The 14,452-nt window shown below is 54.3% G+C and overlaps 1 protein-coding gene across 7 annotated transcripts in view; it reads right to left on the reverse strand.

The window, feature by feature from the left end:
* Positions 1-10,947: 10,947 nt before the first annotated feature.
* The window catches only part of Tenm2 (teneurin transmembrane protein 2), a 935,290-nt gene continuing 931,785 nt past the window's right edge, over positions 10,948-14,452 (reverse strand). For 5 of the 7 annotated variants that reach the window (XM_004637049.2, XM_004637047.2, XM_004637046.2 and 2 more), the window contains one exon: positions 11,934-13,058. In XM_004637049.2, coding sequence (XP_004637106.1) covers positions 12,297-13,058 — 762 coding nt within the window. In that variant the 3' untranslated portion in view covers positions 11,934-12,296. Of the gene's footprint in view, positions 13,059-14,452 lie in introns of all 7 variants that reach the window. The other 2 variants (XM_004637050.3, XM_004637048.2) reach the window with 2 other exon arrangements.

Raw genomic sequence — 14,452 nt, forward strand, 5'->3', positions numbered from 1 at the left:
AATAATAATAAATGTACTGTCTTTGATATTTCACTCAACTCCCATCTCATTTATCACAGTGTCTGGCATGTAATATCCCTCCATAAATATTGGCTGAACTACAGTCGCAACAACATTAATTACTGGATTGCCTAAAACTGTGCACAGAATTGCTTCAGCAGAGCTGCGGGCTTCCTAGCTATTAACCCCTGATGCAGGACTGAGAGCACTGCCACTGTGGCCAATGAACCCAGTAAATTTCTGCCCTTGCCTCGTACGCCATATTCCTGAGGTCCAAAAGTATTTCAGAGCTTATTTTCCTTGGAGCTTCGTGCTTCATAATGTCTTTATAGAGGAAGGGAAGCTTTGTATATTCCGAGAAGGTAAGACACCTGTGTTGGGTGTGGTCAGGGATCACAGTTTCTGGCCCGATCCAGACAGAGAAGGATGGAGCCACTCTCACATCATCTTCCTGGACAGGTCCCTGCATGTCCCTACAATGTCTCTCCATGTCCCCCAGTTGACTGCATCAGCCAGTCCAAGGCCAAAACTGCCCACATGGCTTGGGACTCTCATGGACTCAGGCTCCCGTCTCTTGGTGTCATGTCCCCACAGCATCATGGCCCAAGAGTCATAAAGCTGGCTCAGGAAAGGATGCGCTGCATTGTGGCAGCCCTCCCAGCAGTGGGGTGGGGCTTCAGAGTCTGGCCTACCCCATGGTGTGGGCCAAATAGATTCTAGGGGTGGGAGTGGGTAGGATGGCATTGAGAAGCTTTGCTCCTTTCTGTGACCTGGGGGGTGGCTCTGTAGGGCAGCAGGAAGGAGAGGCTGCTGGGAGAACATTTCCTCTAGAGCAGCACTGAGCCAACATTTTCCAAGTCTGGTCCCAATTCCTGCTCAGCCCTGGGAAAGTGATTTCCAGTCATCGAGTTATCAGGTAGCAGGGTTGCTTCCAAGGAAGGGCTAGGTTTGCCAGCATGCTATCTGTAGGTCCTAGATCAGGCAGGGGCGTCCCTGGGAAGGGGAGGCAAATACCACCCCCACTCGAACCATCTGGCACGGATCCAGTCCACTGCCTGGAGCTGGCTCAGCAGAGTCCTCCCACCGGAGTGTGACTGGGAGCTCCCTTCTTCCAGGTGGTGGGGAAGCTGCCATCTGTGCGGCATCTTGGGGAGCAGAGGGAGCTGGGGCTGGATCACAAACGGCTTCTGAGCCAGAGAGATGGGAAAGGGAGGGCTGCATGCACTAGGTCTGAAGCCACCCAGTGCCTGCATCCGGGCCCCCAGCCGGTCCCTCTATGATGCACAATAGGCCAGGTGGTCCCTCTATGATGCACAATAGGCCAGGTGGTCCCTCTATGATGCACAATAGGCCAGGTGGTCCCTCTATGATGCACAATAGGCCAGGTAGATGTAGCATGAGCCTAAGGGTGAAAAAAGACAGGCTGCATGGGAGTCAGGTGCCGAGCACCCCTCACCATGGGTCTTTGATAAATGAATGAATATGATATATATATATATATACATATATATATATATTTTAATTTTTTAATGTATTTGGTACAGGGTCTCACTACACAGATTGCACTCAGAGTGATCCTCCTGTTTTTAGCCTCCCCAGCACTGGGATTACAGGTGTGTCCTACTATGCCTAGACTTGGTGGCCAGCTCAATGTGCATGTAGTGCCGGGGATTGAACCCGGGTCCCTGCAGTTGCCTAAGCAGGCACTTAGTCCACTGAGCTATCTCACTGGCCCTTGAATGAATGTGCTTGGTGAACTCTGTCAGTCAGCAACAGAGCCAGAGGCTGGGATTTAGGTATGACAGGGGCTGAGACAGACTGTTTAGTGTCAGTTCTTCCATTAAAGCACATCTGGGCTACATTGCTTCCATCTTCACTCAAGAAGCAGGAGCTGCACTGTGGGCTGTGTTTTTCAGAGCGCACATGTTCTATGCCTGAAGGGAGAGAGTGGGTGGGCGCCTGCACACTCAGACTTCTACGTAGTCCATATAGCAGTTGGCAACTGCTGCATAGATCCTGCGTGTTGCTGACTCCAAAAAGCAGGTGTGTTTCTTTTCTCTCCTGTTTGCCTGTCCACTGGAACACCAGCCTGCAACCCAGATGCCAGCACTCGCTCTCTCTCTGTCTCTGTCTCTGTCTCTGTCTCTGTCTCTCTCTCTCTCTCTCTCTCTCTCTCACACACACACACACACACACACACACCCCTACCTTATTATCTTTCTCCCCACCCGCCCTGCCCTATCATAGATGACTGGAACCCTGCCGACTAGCCCAGTGCAGAGTGTCACACCTACTCTGTAGGCACACCCTGCCTGACTTGCCTCCACCTGGGTCCCCAGCATGCTACAACCTCCACCCCATCTTGAAGACAGCAATGTGGTGGATGCAGTCCGCAGCATACGTCCCCTTCCCTGTGTGGGAGAGCAGCAGATGTGTGTGGAGGCCTCAGCTGGGCTGTGTGCAGGATTTTCTCAGGGCTGTTAGCAGCACAGGCAGGGAAGGAAGCAGGTGGGACTGGACAGGGGAGACCTGGGCTGCGGCACTGTAGCAGTGAGAGGAGTCCTCAGAGCCACCACTCCCAGGATCAGGTGGCCAGGCCTTTGTGTCTCTGTCTAGCCAGACACTGGAGGCCAGGGGGTGTGACTTTGCCCCAGGTTTTCCTTTCTGCTGGCACCACCATCCTGAAGGAGTTCTGTACCCCTGTAAGGGGCAGACAGCTCACACTGTGTCCCAAATAGTCTCCATGGAAGCTGGTCACATGCACCCTCACTCTGGAAAAATGTAGAAAATGTTCTGTTGCTGCTTCTACCACATGGTTTCGTTTTTGTTTGTTCCGGGGGTGCCGAGTCTGAGCTCCCCACCCTTGGCTGTCAAAGTGCTCATGTCCTTGAGCTCAACAGAGACAGCTTTTACCTACAGCCCTCCTTACTCTTCCCTCCTCTGCGCAGGGGCTGTGACATTCATATTCTCTTCTGTATTTCCCCCACTCCGAAGTTTGTGATCTTGTGGAAGTATGCCAATTCCCAAGGTGTAAATGCGGCTGATGTCAAACTACCAGTGTGAGGTCACTGGACACAGAGCTGGCGAGAGGCACACACGTGGGTCTTGCACACAGGCAGGTATGAACTCCAGCAGAGGGGGTCTGGGGCTGAGTGTGGGCTGTGGTGGGGTGCAGCCTGTGCTGGTTCTTGGGGGCAAAGGGCTTCCCTCATCCTCAGGGCTTTAGTCTGCCTGAGAGCTTTTCCATCCACAGGATCCACCTCTGCCCCACCCGCTCCCTCCAGGGCTGGGCTCAAACCCAGGGCTTTCACCCTGAGCTCTCTCCCCAGCCCTTGCTGACATGCTATATGTTGACACAGGGTCCTGCGAAGTGGCCGAGGTGCCCAGGCTGAGCTTGAAATTGTGATCCTCCTGCCTCAGTTTCCCAGAGGGCTGGAATTACAGGAATGCACGCCAACACTTGGCCAGGATGTGCTCAGAATGGGAATCTCATTTCTTTTCTGTTTTATAGTGCTGGGGATAGAACCCAAGACCTTGAGCACGCCGTGCAAGCACCCTGCTTCTGAACTGCGTGTCCCTTTCTGATGTGTGGGGCTTCACTTCTGCCACGAGGGATGTCTGAGCTGGGGCGTCTGCTCTTAGAGCGCACACAGCTGTACCTGGGGATGTGCCACCTCCGCGCATGTGCTTTGCCCTCAGTAGCATTCCTGCTCCCCCTTCTGATCATGAGCACACTGGGTCAGGGACCTTCAGATGTGCCCCAGGTTTGTGGCAGAACGGGGCTCAAACACAAGTCCTTGGTGGCATAGCGCATGCTGGAAAGCAGCATGTGGCAAAGCCCTTCAGATCCATGCTGGTCCTGCCCTCACAAGTCAACATGGCGAGACTAGAAGCGGCCTTCTGTAGGGCTGCAATACCCACCCCCTCCAAGTGTCCCTGGCTCCAGTGCAGAGAGAGGCGCAGGTGCCTGTGGGACTGGACAGAGCCTCCCCCAGAACCTGGGTGCTCCGTTGTGCTAGCCAAGTATAGTACTGCACTTTCGCTCTCCTCCAGCATTTCCACCACTTACACCCCAGGCGCACCTCTGCCCCAGTGTGCCCCTCCCTTTCACACCAAATCTCCCCTTTGTTCATACTTGGTGTCTCTGTACCTGTGGACCCCTCCGCAGTGCCAGCTCTGTGAAATAACCTCCCTGCTTGCCACATCTCTCTCTCTCTCTCCCTCACATACAAACACACACACACACACACACACACACACACACGTGTGCAGACCAGTGCCACCCAGGCACACATGTGTTCCTATGCACTCCAACAAGGTCTAATGTGTGTTGTAATCCGACGTGCACCCTGCACATCACACCCTGCCTGACAGCACCATCTGCACCGTGTTCCTGGGCCCCCTCGGCATCCCAGGGCCATCTCCTTTCTCCCCACTCCCCACACCCCCGTGGCCAATGGGGCTTCCATGCTGAGTATAGGAAGGTGGCCAACCTGGCAGACTTGTGCTCCTGAGAACAGCGCCCCTCCACACAGCCCTCAAAGACTCACCAGTTGGGGGCTGACAGGTACCAGTGCATCATCCCTCTAAAGATGGCTGAGTTCCTGGCTGTACCTCCAGCACCTGCCCAGAGAACATGATTTGAGCATCTACAGTTACTACCGAGAGAACTGTTCGAGGGAGTGTGATCAACCTTGACACAGGGATGGGATTTTAAGGAGGAAATTAAACATTATCTTGTGTCATCTTGGGCCCTAGCATCCTTTTCCTGGTCATGGGGGAGGGGGTTGCCTGGAAGTCCCCAGGCTCCTTTCCACCTGTCACTTTGCTCTGCCACTCACAGGACTGTTCCTGGCTGTGGACAAGCCTGCTCTGGCTTAGGAGAGCTCAGCTCAGAGCACAGCCTGATGCACAGGTCCATGGCTGGCAGGAGGAGCCGGGAGGGTGGCAGTAGACTCTCTCCTCACTTAGCTCAGTCTCACCCATGCGACAGCCCCTGGGTGCTACAGCCTGGAAGAGGCAGTGAATCTGGGTGGACCCAGAACCCTGGCTTGGGAGTTGCTGCTCTCCAGATGAGGTGGAGTAAATCAGTCTGCCTAACCAGGACACAGGGCCTTTCCCTTTTTGGAGCCTGATAGCTGGTGAGGATGAGGGTAAAGGGGTTGGAGGAGGGCACATGAGAGTGACCATCTTTGGTGGGGCAGTGCCACCTTCCAAAGGGACCTTGGGCAGTATCTGAGGGTGCCACGCCTAGGTGTGGTGGGCCAGGTACAGCTGGTGTCTCCTTGGCAGAGGCCAGGGCAGACTTACATCTGCTGTCTATGGTTAATGCAGCCTCAGCCCTGCCCCTGCACGGCAAGCGAACAAGGATGCGAGCAAGGATGCAGCTTGCCAGCGGGGAGGGGCAGCATGGGATCCAGCTTCCTGCCCGCTGGCCCCTGGGTGCTGGCTCCAAGCCAGCGGGAGGCCCCCAAGGGCTGCTGACTCCAAGGTGACTCAGGCTCAAGCTGTGTCTTCCCAGGCACTAGGGGAGAACCTCCTGGTCCTCTGAGCTAAATGCACCCGCTGCCTCTCCCTACCGCCTGGCCTCCCTGTTGCCTTCTCTGTGGCAGGGTATCTCTCATCCTGTGCCCCCAGTTCCTGGCATGTGCCAGGCACTGCTTAGGGGCAGATGGACAAATGTACAACCCCAGTGGGTACTGGAGCAACTGCTAACACGCATCTGGGCAGTCACCTCCCCTGGGGAAAACACTGTTTATAGCCCCCTGGAAGGGTTGGTGGGCTGGGGCCAATCTAAGGTCTCTGAACAATGGTTGTGTGTGTGTGTGTGTGTGTGTGTGTGTGTATGTGTGTGGTGTCTCTGCTGTTCCCACCAGTGCTGAAAGGATATAGGTTGAGGGGTGCTGGCAGCCATCTCTGTCACATGAGGAGTAAACCCCGGGGTGAGACCACAGAGACAGGATAGCAGCTGTGGACACCCTTGAAGTTCCTGAATCCAAGCCCTTCTGCAGTTACTCACAGCTGACGCCCTAGGGCATGGAGCTCCTGTTTCTGAGCACTGCAAGTCTCCCAGTTAATACAGAAAAGTTGCATGGGGCCTGGAGATAGGTCCATTCTCGTCTCCCTCCTCTCCCCAAACTTCTGCACAATAGGTGTTCAAGAAACACGGGGTGGACTGCCAATGGGGCAGACTGCCACAGAATGAAATCTGCTTGTTTGATGGAGAAAAGACCAAGTTAAGAGTTTGCTCAGGGTGAGGCCTTGGAGCGGAAACAGCAGAATGGGTGTCTGAAAAGAATTCCCAGCCACATAGGAAGGCCTGTCCAGTTGTCGGATTTGATGACCTCCCTACGCCTCAGGTTCCGAATCTGCTTGGAACAGTTGGCTTGGGGTGGGAAGTTCAAATAAAATTTGCAGAGTGAGTGAAAGCTTTGTGAATGCGTAAGTCTAGCTATCACCGGAACTGGCTCAGAAGGCAGAAGGGCCGAGAGGGAGAGGGGACAGAGCATGCGCAGGACCGTGGCTGGCTTCTGGGTGTGGTGGTGCTCTCCCACACCCCCAGCACCCTGGGAGGCTGAGGCAGGAAGATGGCAAGTTCCAGTCCAGTCTGGCAATTGAGGGAGATGCTGTCTTAGATAAAATTAAAAGGCTGGGGACGCACGTAACTCAGTGCAAAGGTCCTGGGCTCAATCCCTAGTATTGGGCAGGGGGTGGAGGGGGGGTGCTCCTGATGGAATCCGAAAGTGCAGCCAGCTGGGCAGGGCCAGGCATATACCGCCACACCTGGCTGCAGCTGGGATGTAAAGGAATGTTCTGCTCCTCCAGAAACCATATCCCCAACATGTAGGTTTTTTTTTCTTTTAAATGACAGTTTACCTCTCAAATATGCACTTATTTATTGCTAAGTGCTTTCCCTATCTTATTTTTGTCCGTGCTTCCTGATGCTACCTCTTGTATGGGAGGCCAGTTCATCTGAGAAAAAGTGAGGGTGAGGCAGGCGGAGGATACGAGGAGAGAATACGTGGGAACAAGCCCTAGCGGGAAACCGTTGATCCGCCTTCAGACCCTCCCCCTGGCCCTCACGTCCCCCTTCCCGAGCTCATGCTGGGTCGCTCTCGGGAGCGCCCCCTGCCGGCCCTGGGCTTCCTTGCAGCCTCTTGCGGCCAGCTGGCTGTCGCCATCCGCGGGAGATTTGCTGGGAACGGCCGCCATCTGGTGGCCATATAGCAAACCCAACACTCACCGGGAGGGTCTCGGCTCGGGATGTGGGGCTTTGGGGGACCAGCGCAGACTGCACAGGGCGGGCGGACAGCGGGCCGGGCCGCGCGGGGGACGGGCGCGCCCGGCTGGGGCTCCGATGCCTTGGGCGGACTCCCGGTTTCGCCCTGGCCGTCCTTTGGCCCCTACGCCCCGGCCACCATGTGCGGCTCGGCTGCGAGCTGTCTCGCACGCGCCCCGTGGGACTTCTGACCTCGCTTTCTCTTTTAGTCTTCGCTTCTGACGGTGCTGGGACAGAGCCGGCCCCGTGGCTGGGACGCGGAGCCCGCGGGAGCTCAAGGTCCCCGCCAGACGCCTCGTGGGCGCAGCCCCGGACCTTGCACACGGCAGCTTAGTCCTGGCTCGCGTCCAGGTGCAGGGAAGCTGGGGGCACAGCAGGAGGGGGAGGGGGAGAGGAGGGGGAGGACGGGAGGGAAGGGTCTCGCCACGCTGCCAGCGCCTGCGCTCAAATCTCTCCCTGAGCCAGAAGCTCCTGCCTCACTTTCCACTCAGGTAAAATTTGTGCTTGGAGCAAAGATTTAAAAATAAGAAAAACAAGCCGGGAGTGGTGGAATGCGCCTGTAATCTCAGCTCCCCGGAGGCTGAGGCAGGAGGATCATTGTGTGTTCGAGACCAGCTTGGGCTACAAAGTGAGCTCAAGGCCAGCCTGTGGTGCATAGCAAGACGCAGTCTCAAAAGGACAAAATGAATGAATGAATGAATAAAACCAGATATCGTATTAAGTACTTACCACATGCCGCTGATACTTCTTAGTCACAGGGTCTGTCCTCAGCCCTGACCTCCAGTGGACTCTTGTATGAGTGAGAAAAACCTTGGGTGGATCTCATAGCCTGCTCCAGGAATCACAGGTATTTTTGTTGTTGCTTTGTCTTTAAACAGTTTCTTTTTTTAGTCTTTTATTATTTATTTGGTACAGGGACTCGCTAATGCAGCTTGGACTCATACTAATCTTCCTGTCTCAGCCTCCCCAGCGCTGGGATTGTAGGCCTGCATCACCATGCCCAGTTTCCACGGTCAGCCCGGCTCGCAGGGCAATGCAGTACCAAAGATCAAACCGAGGTCTTTGTGCTTGCCAGGCAGGCGCTTAGACCGAGGAGCTATTTCCCCAGCCCTGCTTGGTCTTTTTGAGTCAGGGTCTCCCTATATATAGTTCAGGCCGGCTTTGAGTTCACTTTGTAGCCCAGGCTGGTCTCAGACTCCTAACGATCCTCCCGCGTCAGTCTCCTGAGGAGCTAGGGTTCTAGGCGTGTGCCTCCATACCCACGAGAGTGCATGGGATTAGTGAGCCTCAGGGCTGTGTGACTTTTTTGCCGCAATCCTGGCAGTCAGTGGTCCTGGTCACTCTAGGGCTGGCCTGAGGAAGGCAGGAGAGGAGTCTGCAGAAGTGGCTTCCTTCTCCCATGCTGTGGAAGCGTGTTTATATGGTGTGTGGTGGAGGTCCTGGGTGCAGCAGAAAACCTGCGGTGACCTCACACCCCGCTGACATTGTGTGGTCCCTTTTGGCACACCTGCCACTCAGAGGCTGGGTGGCCTTGCAGCCCCTGCCCTACTGGAAGCCAGTGAGGCTGGCTGTGATTCCGGGAAGCTCCCAACACTCCTCCATGCGTGGAAGCAGGCTGCCTGACCCGCAGAAGGTGCTGCCCAGAGCCCCCAGGAGGAGGTGCCGCCTCCTGCCGCAGCCTCCTGGACAGCACACAGGGCAAGCTAAGGCACTCATAGGTGCTGCTGGCCTGCTCGACCGCCTGTCCTCACCTTAGCTCCCGCGCTGGTGACAGACCAGAGCCACAGCAGGCCACTTGTTACCATTGAAAAGCCAGGCCCTTACTGGCCTGGCCTTCCGGAAGTTTTGAAATTGGACCCAGCTGGGCTTAAACACAACCCCACCACTTACCTGGGTGCAGTTTCCTTACCTGAAAAGTGAACCCGTAATGGCAGCTCATCCTCGGCCTCAGTCTGCCCCGCTTACCTCGGATTCTTCCTCTGAAGCTGTAGTTACCTTGCTCCCTCATGCGTGGCCACGTCACCTCATGGTGGGCCCCAGGCACGCGGTACTCGTCCTTCGTCTCACCTGCTCTCCATGTAGCACCTGGAGACCTTGTTTATTAATTTTCCTGTTGCATTTATCTATTTGTCCTGAGTCAGGGCCTTGCTCTGTACCAGGCTGGCCTTGAACTCACTTTGTAGCAGAGACTGGCCTCAAACTTGCAGTGATGCCCTTGCGTCGGCGCCCCTTTTTAAAAAAGTCTTTTTCGTTTTGAGACAAGGTCTCGCTATGCAGTTCAGGCTGGCCTTGAGCTCACTTTGCAGCCCAGGTTGGTCTCGAACTTGCAAGAATCCTCCTGCCTCAGTCTCCCGAGTCCTGGGATCTGCCTCAGCCTCTTGAATGCTGAGATTATTGGTCTGAGTGGGCACCCTTCAGTTTCTTTATAAAAATTTATGTGTTTGGTAGAGGGTCTCACTACGCAGCTCGGATTCATAGTTATCCTTCCGTCTTCATCCTCTCCAGTGCTGGCCTTATAGGCGTGAGCCACCATGCCCTATCTCAGTGGCCGGCTTGATGGGCCCCAGGCATGCGGTACTGGGGATCGAACCCGTGCTCTTGCGCTTGCCAGGCAGATGTGTAGACTGCTGAGCTACTTCCCCTCCCCACTATTACTTTTAATTTTGAAAAGAACCCTTCCTCCAGTCCAGTGCATCTGGAATGCTCTTCCTTCTCCTGTCTGGCGCCTGCTACGCTCTGAGACGGAGCGATTTCTGCAACCTCCTTGGCCCGAGTCACAGTACCAGGGTTACTTTTCTCCTTCCTGTCACTGGACACCCTGTCACTGTCCCTTGGTGTCATTCTTTGCCTACTGGGTATCCTCCTGCCGTGAGTTTCGCGAGGCCACTGCAGAGCTGCGCGCACTCACCTTGCGCGCCCCAGGCCGGCCGCACCCTCAGGTCTGTGCTACAGGAAGTAGGCACAGCAAACGCTCCGGCATAATAAAAGCCCTCTGCGGGCCTGGGTTGCCCCCAACGTGCAAAAGTCGTGGAGTAAACGGGTGTGGCCTGGAAGAACATATGAACACACAGAGCTCGTAAATTCCCGCGAATCTCCCAGGGTGGTGAATGTGCTGCGGTGAGCGCGCCGTAGGCCCCCAGCAGGGATCCCACCGCTGCCCACGCCAAGCTCCCACCTCCTGGCCACCAGAGGGCGCCGCAGGCGCGCAGAGAGAATTCCCCAGAGCCAGCGCCCTGACATCCTGCCCGAGCTCCGCCACATATTCACGGTGCAGCCTGAGCACTACCAACCCCGAAATCTGAAATCTGAAATGCCTCAAGTTTTGAGGGCTGGCATGAGACTCCCAGCGGAAAATTGTACGTCATTTTTCTTGCACATTTTTTTTTTTTTGCATAAAATGTACCCTTAGGCTCTGTTACCTATGTGCAGGTATTCCAAACTCTCTGAACAAATCTTTGTTGTTGATTGTACTGAGAATCGAACTCAGGACCTTGCACTTGCCAGGCAGGTGCCTGTGCCGCTGAGCTATCTCCCCAGCCCTGAACAAATCTGAAACCCCAAATATCAGGGTGCCCCTCATTCAGTTGGGGGTGAGATGTGGCCGCTGCCCCTGCCCACCTGCCCACGGCCTTTTGCCCGTCCCAAAGCATTTCCACAGAAGACCAATGTCCACAGGAGTTTTAGAGACTTTATTTATGTATAAACAATTTAAACACTTTGCCATAAATTATCTTTGCCTGTCCCTAGTCTTTGCTTAGCAGCAAATTAAAATTAATATAAAAACTCGATGAACAATTCATACATGTATATTACAAAAAAGTTCCTGTACCAAAGTTCTTATTAGACTTTTTTTTGTTTTGTTTTTTGTTTTTTTGTTTTTAAAATTTTTTTGTTTTTATTTTTTATTTTTTTCTCTCCTTGTGGTGACTGTCATGTGATTGTCTCAGTTTCTGGACCAAACAAACACACTAATAATTTTAAATCTGAAACAGTGATTGTGCCTTGCGGCGGATGTATGTACAGGGTGACCGGAAGTGGTACCTGTAGCAACAGGGTCACAATGCCGCACCTCTACCGCAACTGATACCCACGAACTACGGAATCTAAACAGACTACACCCTGTAACTGCGGATGACTGTCCACAATGGAATCTCCAAAGACAAAAGAGTATGAAATTGATCTGTAGTGAGTATAGCCACCATTGTGAATTAAATTTTACACTCTGCGCTCAAATAAGTTAGCTCAGGCCAGACTCAGGGGAGACCTGAGAGGTAAGTGCTGGGCGGTATTATTTCTCTTTGACTTTTGATAGGAATTTTTTTTTCTTGTTTTTCTTTTTCTTTACAAAGTATTTCCAGTGTTCACTCCTCCACTTTTATGCCCCCCCTCCCCAGGCGCTACGCACAAATCACCCCCAAAGTCGTGTTTTTTTCAATGCACCTGTATTTGCTTAAAGGAAAACGTTGGACGGATACGTCCAACAAGCAGTCTGAATCGCTGTCCTCAGCTGGTCTGACGACGCCGGCCCTGTGAATGTCCCTGTGTCGCTCACGTGTGAATGGGTGAGGTAATAGGAGATGAGGCCTTCTCGTCTTCATTTCTTTGTTTTGCGGTTGGTGTGTTTGTTTTGTTGGTTTGCTTGCTTTTTTTTTTTTTTTTCCTGTTTTTCCCGTTCTTCTGTTTCTTGCGGATATTTCGCGTCTCTTTGCTGCGTTAGACCCAGAACAAGTGGGTCATATTTGAGGGGAACTCGGAACATTTTGTGTGTTTGTTCATTCCCTCATCCGTGTGTGTTGATTTCCTCAGAATTCGCAGCCAGGCTTTAGTCTACTTCAGGATGAGGGACTTCTAGCTTGGACAGTAGCATTGGAACTCAAAAAATGTGAGCTTTCTTGCCACTTGGAATCCTAAAGCAGCCCAGCTCAGTGCCCCTATTAGGTCTTCGTCTCCTTAGGAGAGGAGATCACAGTCACGCCTGCTGAGCCATCCAGCCAAGGAATGGCAGCAGATTATTTTGTTACCTCCTGCCCATCTCATTCTGTCTTAAGAACTGGATGTTGCTGCTACTGTCTGCGAGCTCTGGGTACTGCTCCACCGGAAGCACGTAGTAGCCCTCGTAGCCTTGCACGCGCCCCGTGCTCAGGAGCTGCTGCTTCTCGCCTTCAGTCCACAGGCGGCTGCCCTCGCGCCCGTCCCTGGCCTTCTGCTGTTCCTTGGCCCAGGCCGTGCTCAGGGCCCTCTGTCGCGCCTGGTCCAAGACTCGGGCCTTCTCTTCATCCAGGGTGTCGGGGGTCAGACCGTAGCGGATGCTGAGCAGCAGTGTGGAGTACTGGAATTCAATATTGGTGAACCTTCGAGTCCTGCCGTTGACCAGCAGCGTGGGCTGCGACACGGTCACGTTCACGCCACTCTCCAGCACCTTGCGGCCGATGGTGGTGCCCAGCGTGAGCAGGTCGCCATCCGCAGAGCCGATCTTCACGAAGTAGTGGGTGTCCTTGCCCTCGATGCTGTAGTGCATCTTGTCCAGATAGTAGGCGTTGTTCAGCACGGACGCCACCTTGCGGCTGTCCTCGCTGGCGATGCTGGAGACACCGGTGCTCACCCGCCCTTCTTTGATGGCAAACATGATGCCTTTGCCAATGATGGGCGTGGTGGTGGCGAACCAGTGGCCTGCTTTTTCTCGGATGCTGGCGTGGAGCTTTTTGGAAATGACCTGCCCTTCCAGAGCCAGGAAAGCTTGATTGTGCCTCTCCGTGGTCTGCTGGACGCCGGTAATGAGCTGTGCAAGGAAGAAAACAGAGAACGCTGAGAGTGCTGAAGGCTGGGCAGGTCAGCTGGAGGGAGGGAGGGAGGGAGGGAGGGACAGAGAGAATCCCTTGAAGCTCCTGTGCCCGGGCCAGTGCACCCTGTGCACCCAGAACATGGTTCTCCCTTCTGGGTCCAGGTCAGGCTGCCCTCTGGCCAACGCTCTGCTAAGTGGCCTGTCCTTGCACTGGTGCCATTAACAGTCGGTAGGGGAGGGGCGCCACCTCGCCTGAGTCTGCAACTGGACCAGCACTCACAGGCTTGCTGGGCTGGTGCAGTCGCTGCGCACATGTGGCATGGCTGCTGCCCTGCACACTCCAGACACAGGTGAGGCTGGCTTGAGGGGCAGGGGTCTGTTTGAGCAGCCATGAACCCCGCTTCAGTAACGGGGGTGGCTCTGAGCCCAAGGCTATTGGGTTAAGGCTCCAAGAACGGCCAGGCCAGCAGTGCATGGGTTACCGGTGCCCGCCCTGTGAGTGAAGCGGCGTCTCAGGCCTCACTCCAGAGCGTTGAAGCCAGAGGCTGCATGTTAACAAGGCACTCGAGGGGATCTGTGTGCACACGGATGTTTGAGGAGCACCGGGCTGTGAGATCCAGGCTTCAAGGGCCAGAGGAAATGTCCCCCGGCTTGGAGGCAGTAGCTTTGGATCCCAGCCTGGTTCTGCGGAGGGGGTGAAATTACCATTATCTCCTTGGCCTTGAGCCCTCCCTCACAAATGACAACTTGTCTCAATTGGTGGTTGGGGGACAGGCTGGGATAATGGAAGAGGCTGTGCTGGGGAGGTAACGGCACTTAGATAAATGAAAGAAATGATGGCTATTCATCCACTGAGTGGTCCCCAAGGGGCAGGACTGAGAGAATGCTGCTCTCAATTACCCAGCAGCTCCTCTTTGCCTCTCTATAGTTACACAATCTGGACAATTATTCACAGCAGCTGAGACCTCGCAGACTTTTATGGCGCCGAGCAAGGGCTCTGCAGCCTGGGCTAGCTGAGCGCAGGTGCCCGCCCCTCCCACCCTATGCAGCGAGGTCTCAGCTGCGCCCGGACTGGGACTGACCACCCTTCGGTCATCACAGAAACACCCAAGTACAAATTAGGTTCCCCAAACTCAATCTGTGTACATTTGGGCCATAAAGCACCAAGGTTTTATGTGGGGCATAAAAATGTTCTTTAATGGGACAGAAACTGCAAAGCACAGTTTTATTACATCCCATAAAAGCTGAAAGGGTTATGATCTTATAGGCAGTGCAGATGGTAGGTTGCTGCTAGATTTCTCTGCACTGTTGTTAATCAAGGAGTGACTCAGGGGTATATACTGGACAGATAATGATGTGCAATTAAGGTAATAATCGAAGCTGGGAAGAAA

Source organism: Octodon degus, unplaced genomic scaffold (assembly GCF_000260255.1).
Source record: "Octodon degus isolate 3935 unplaced genomic scaffold, OctDeg1.0 scaffold00085, whole genome shotgun sequence".
In the NCBI taxonomy this organism is placed as follows: domain Eukaryota; kingdom Metazoa; phylum Chordata; class Mammalia; order Rodentia; family Octodontidae; genus Octodon; species Octodon degus.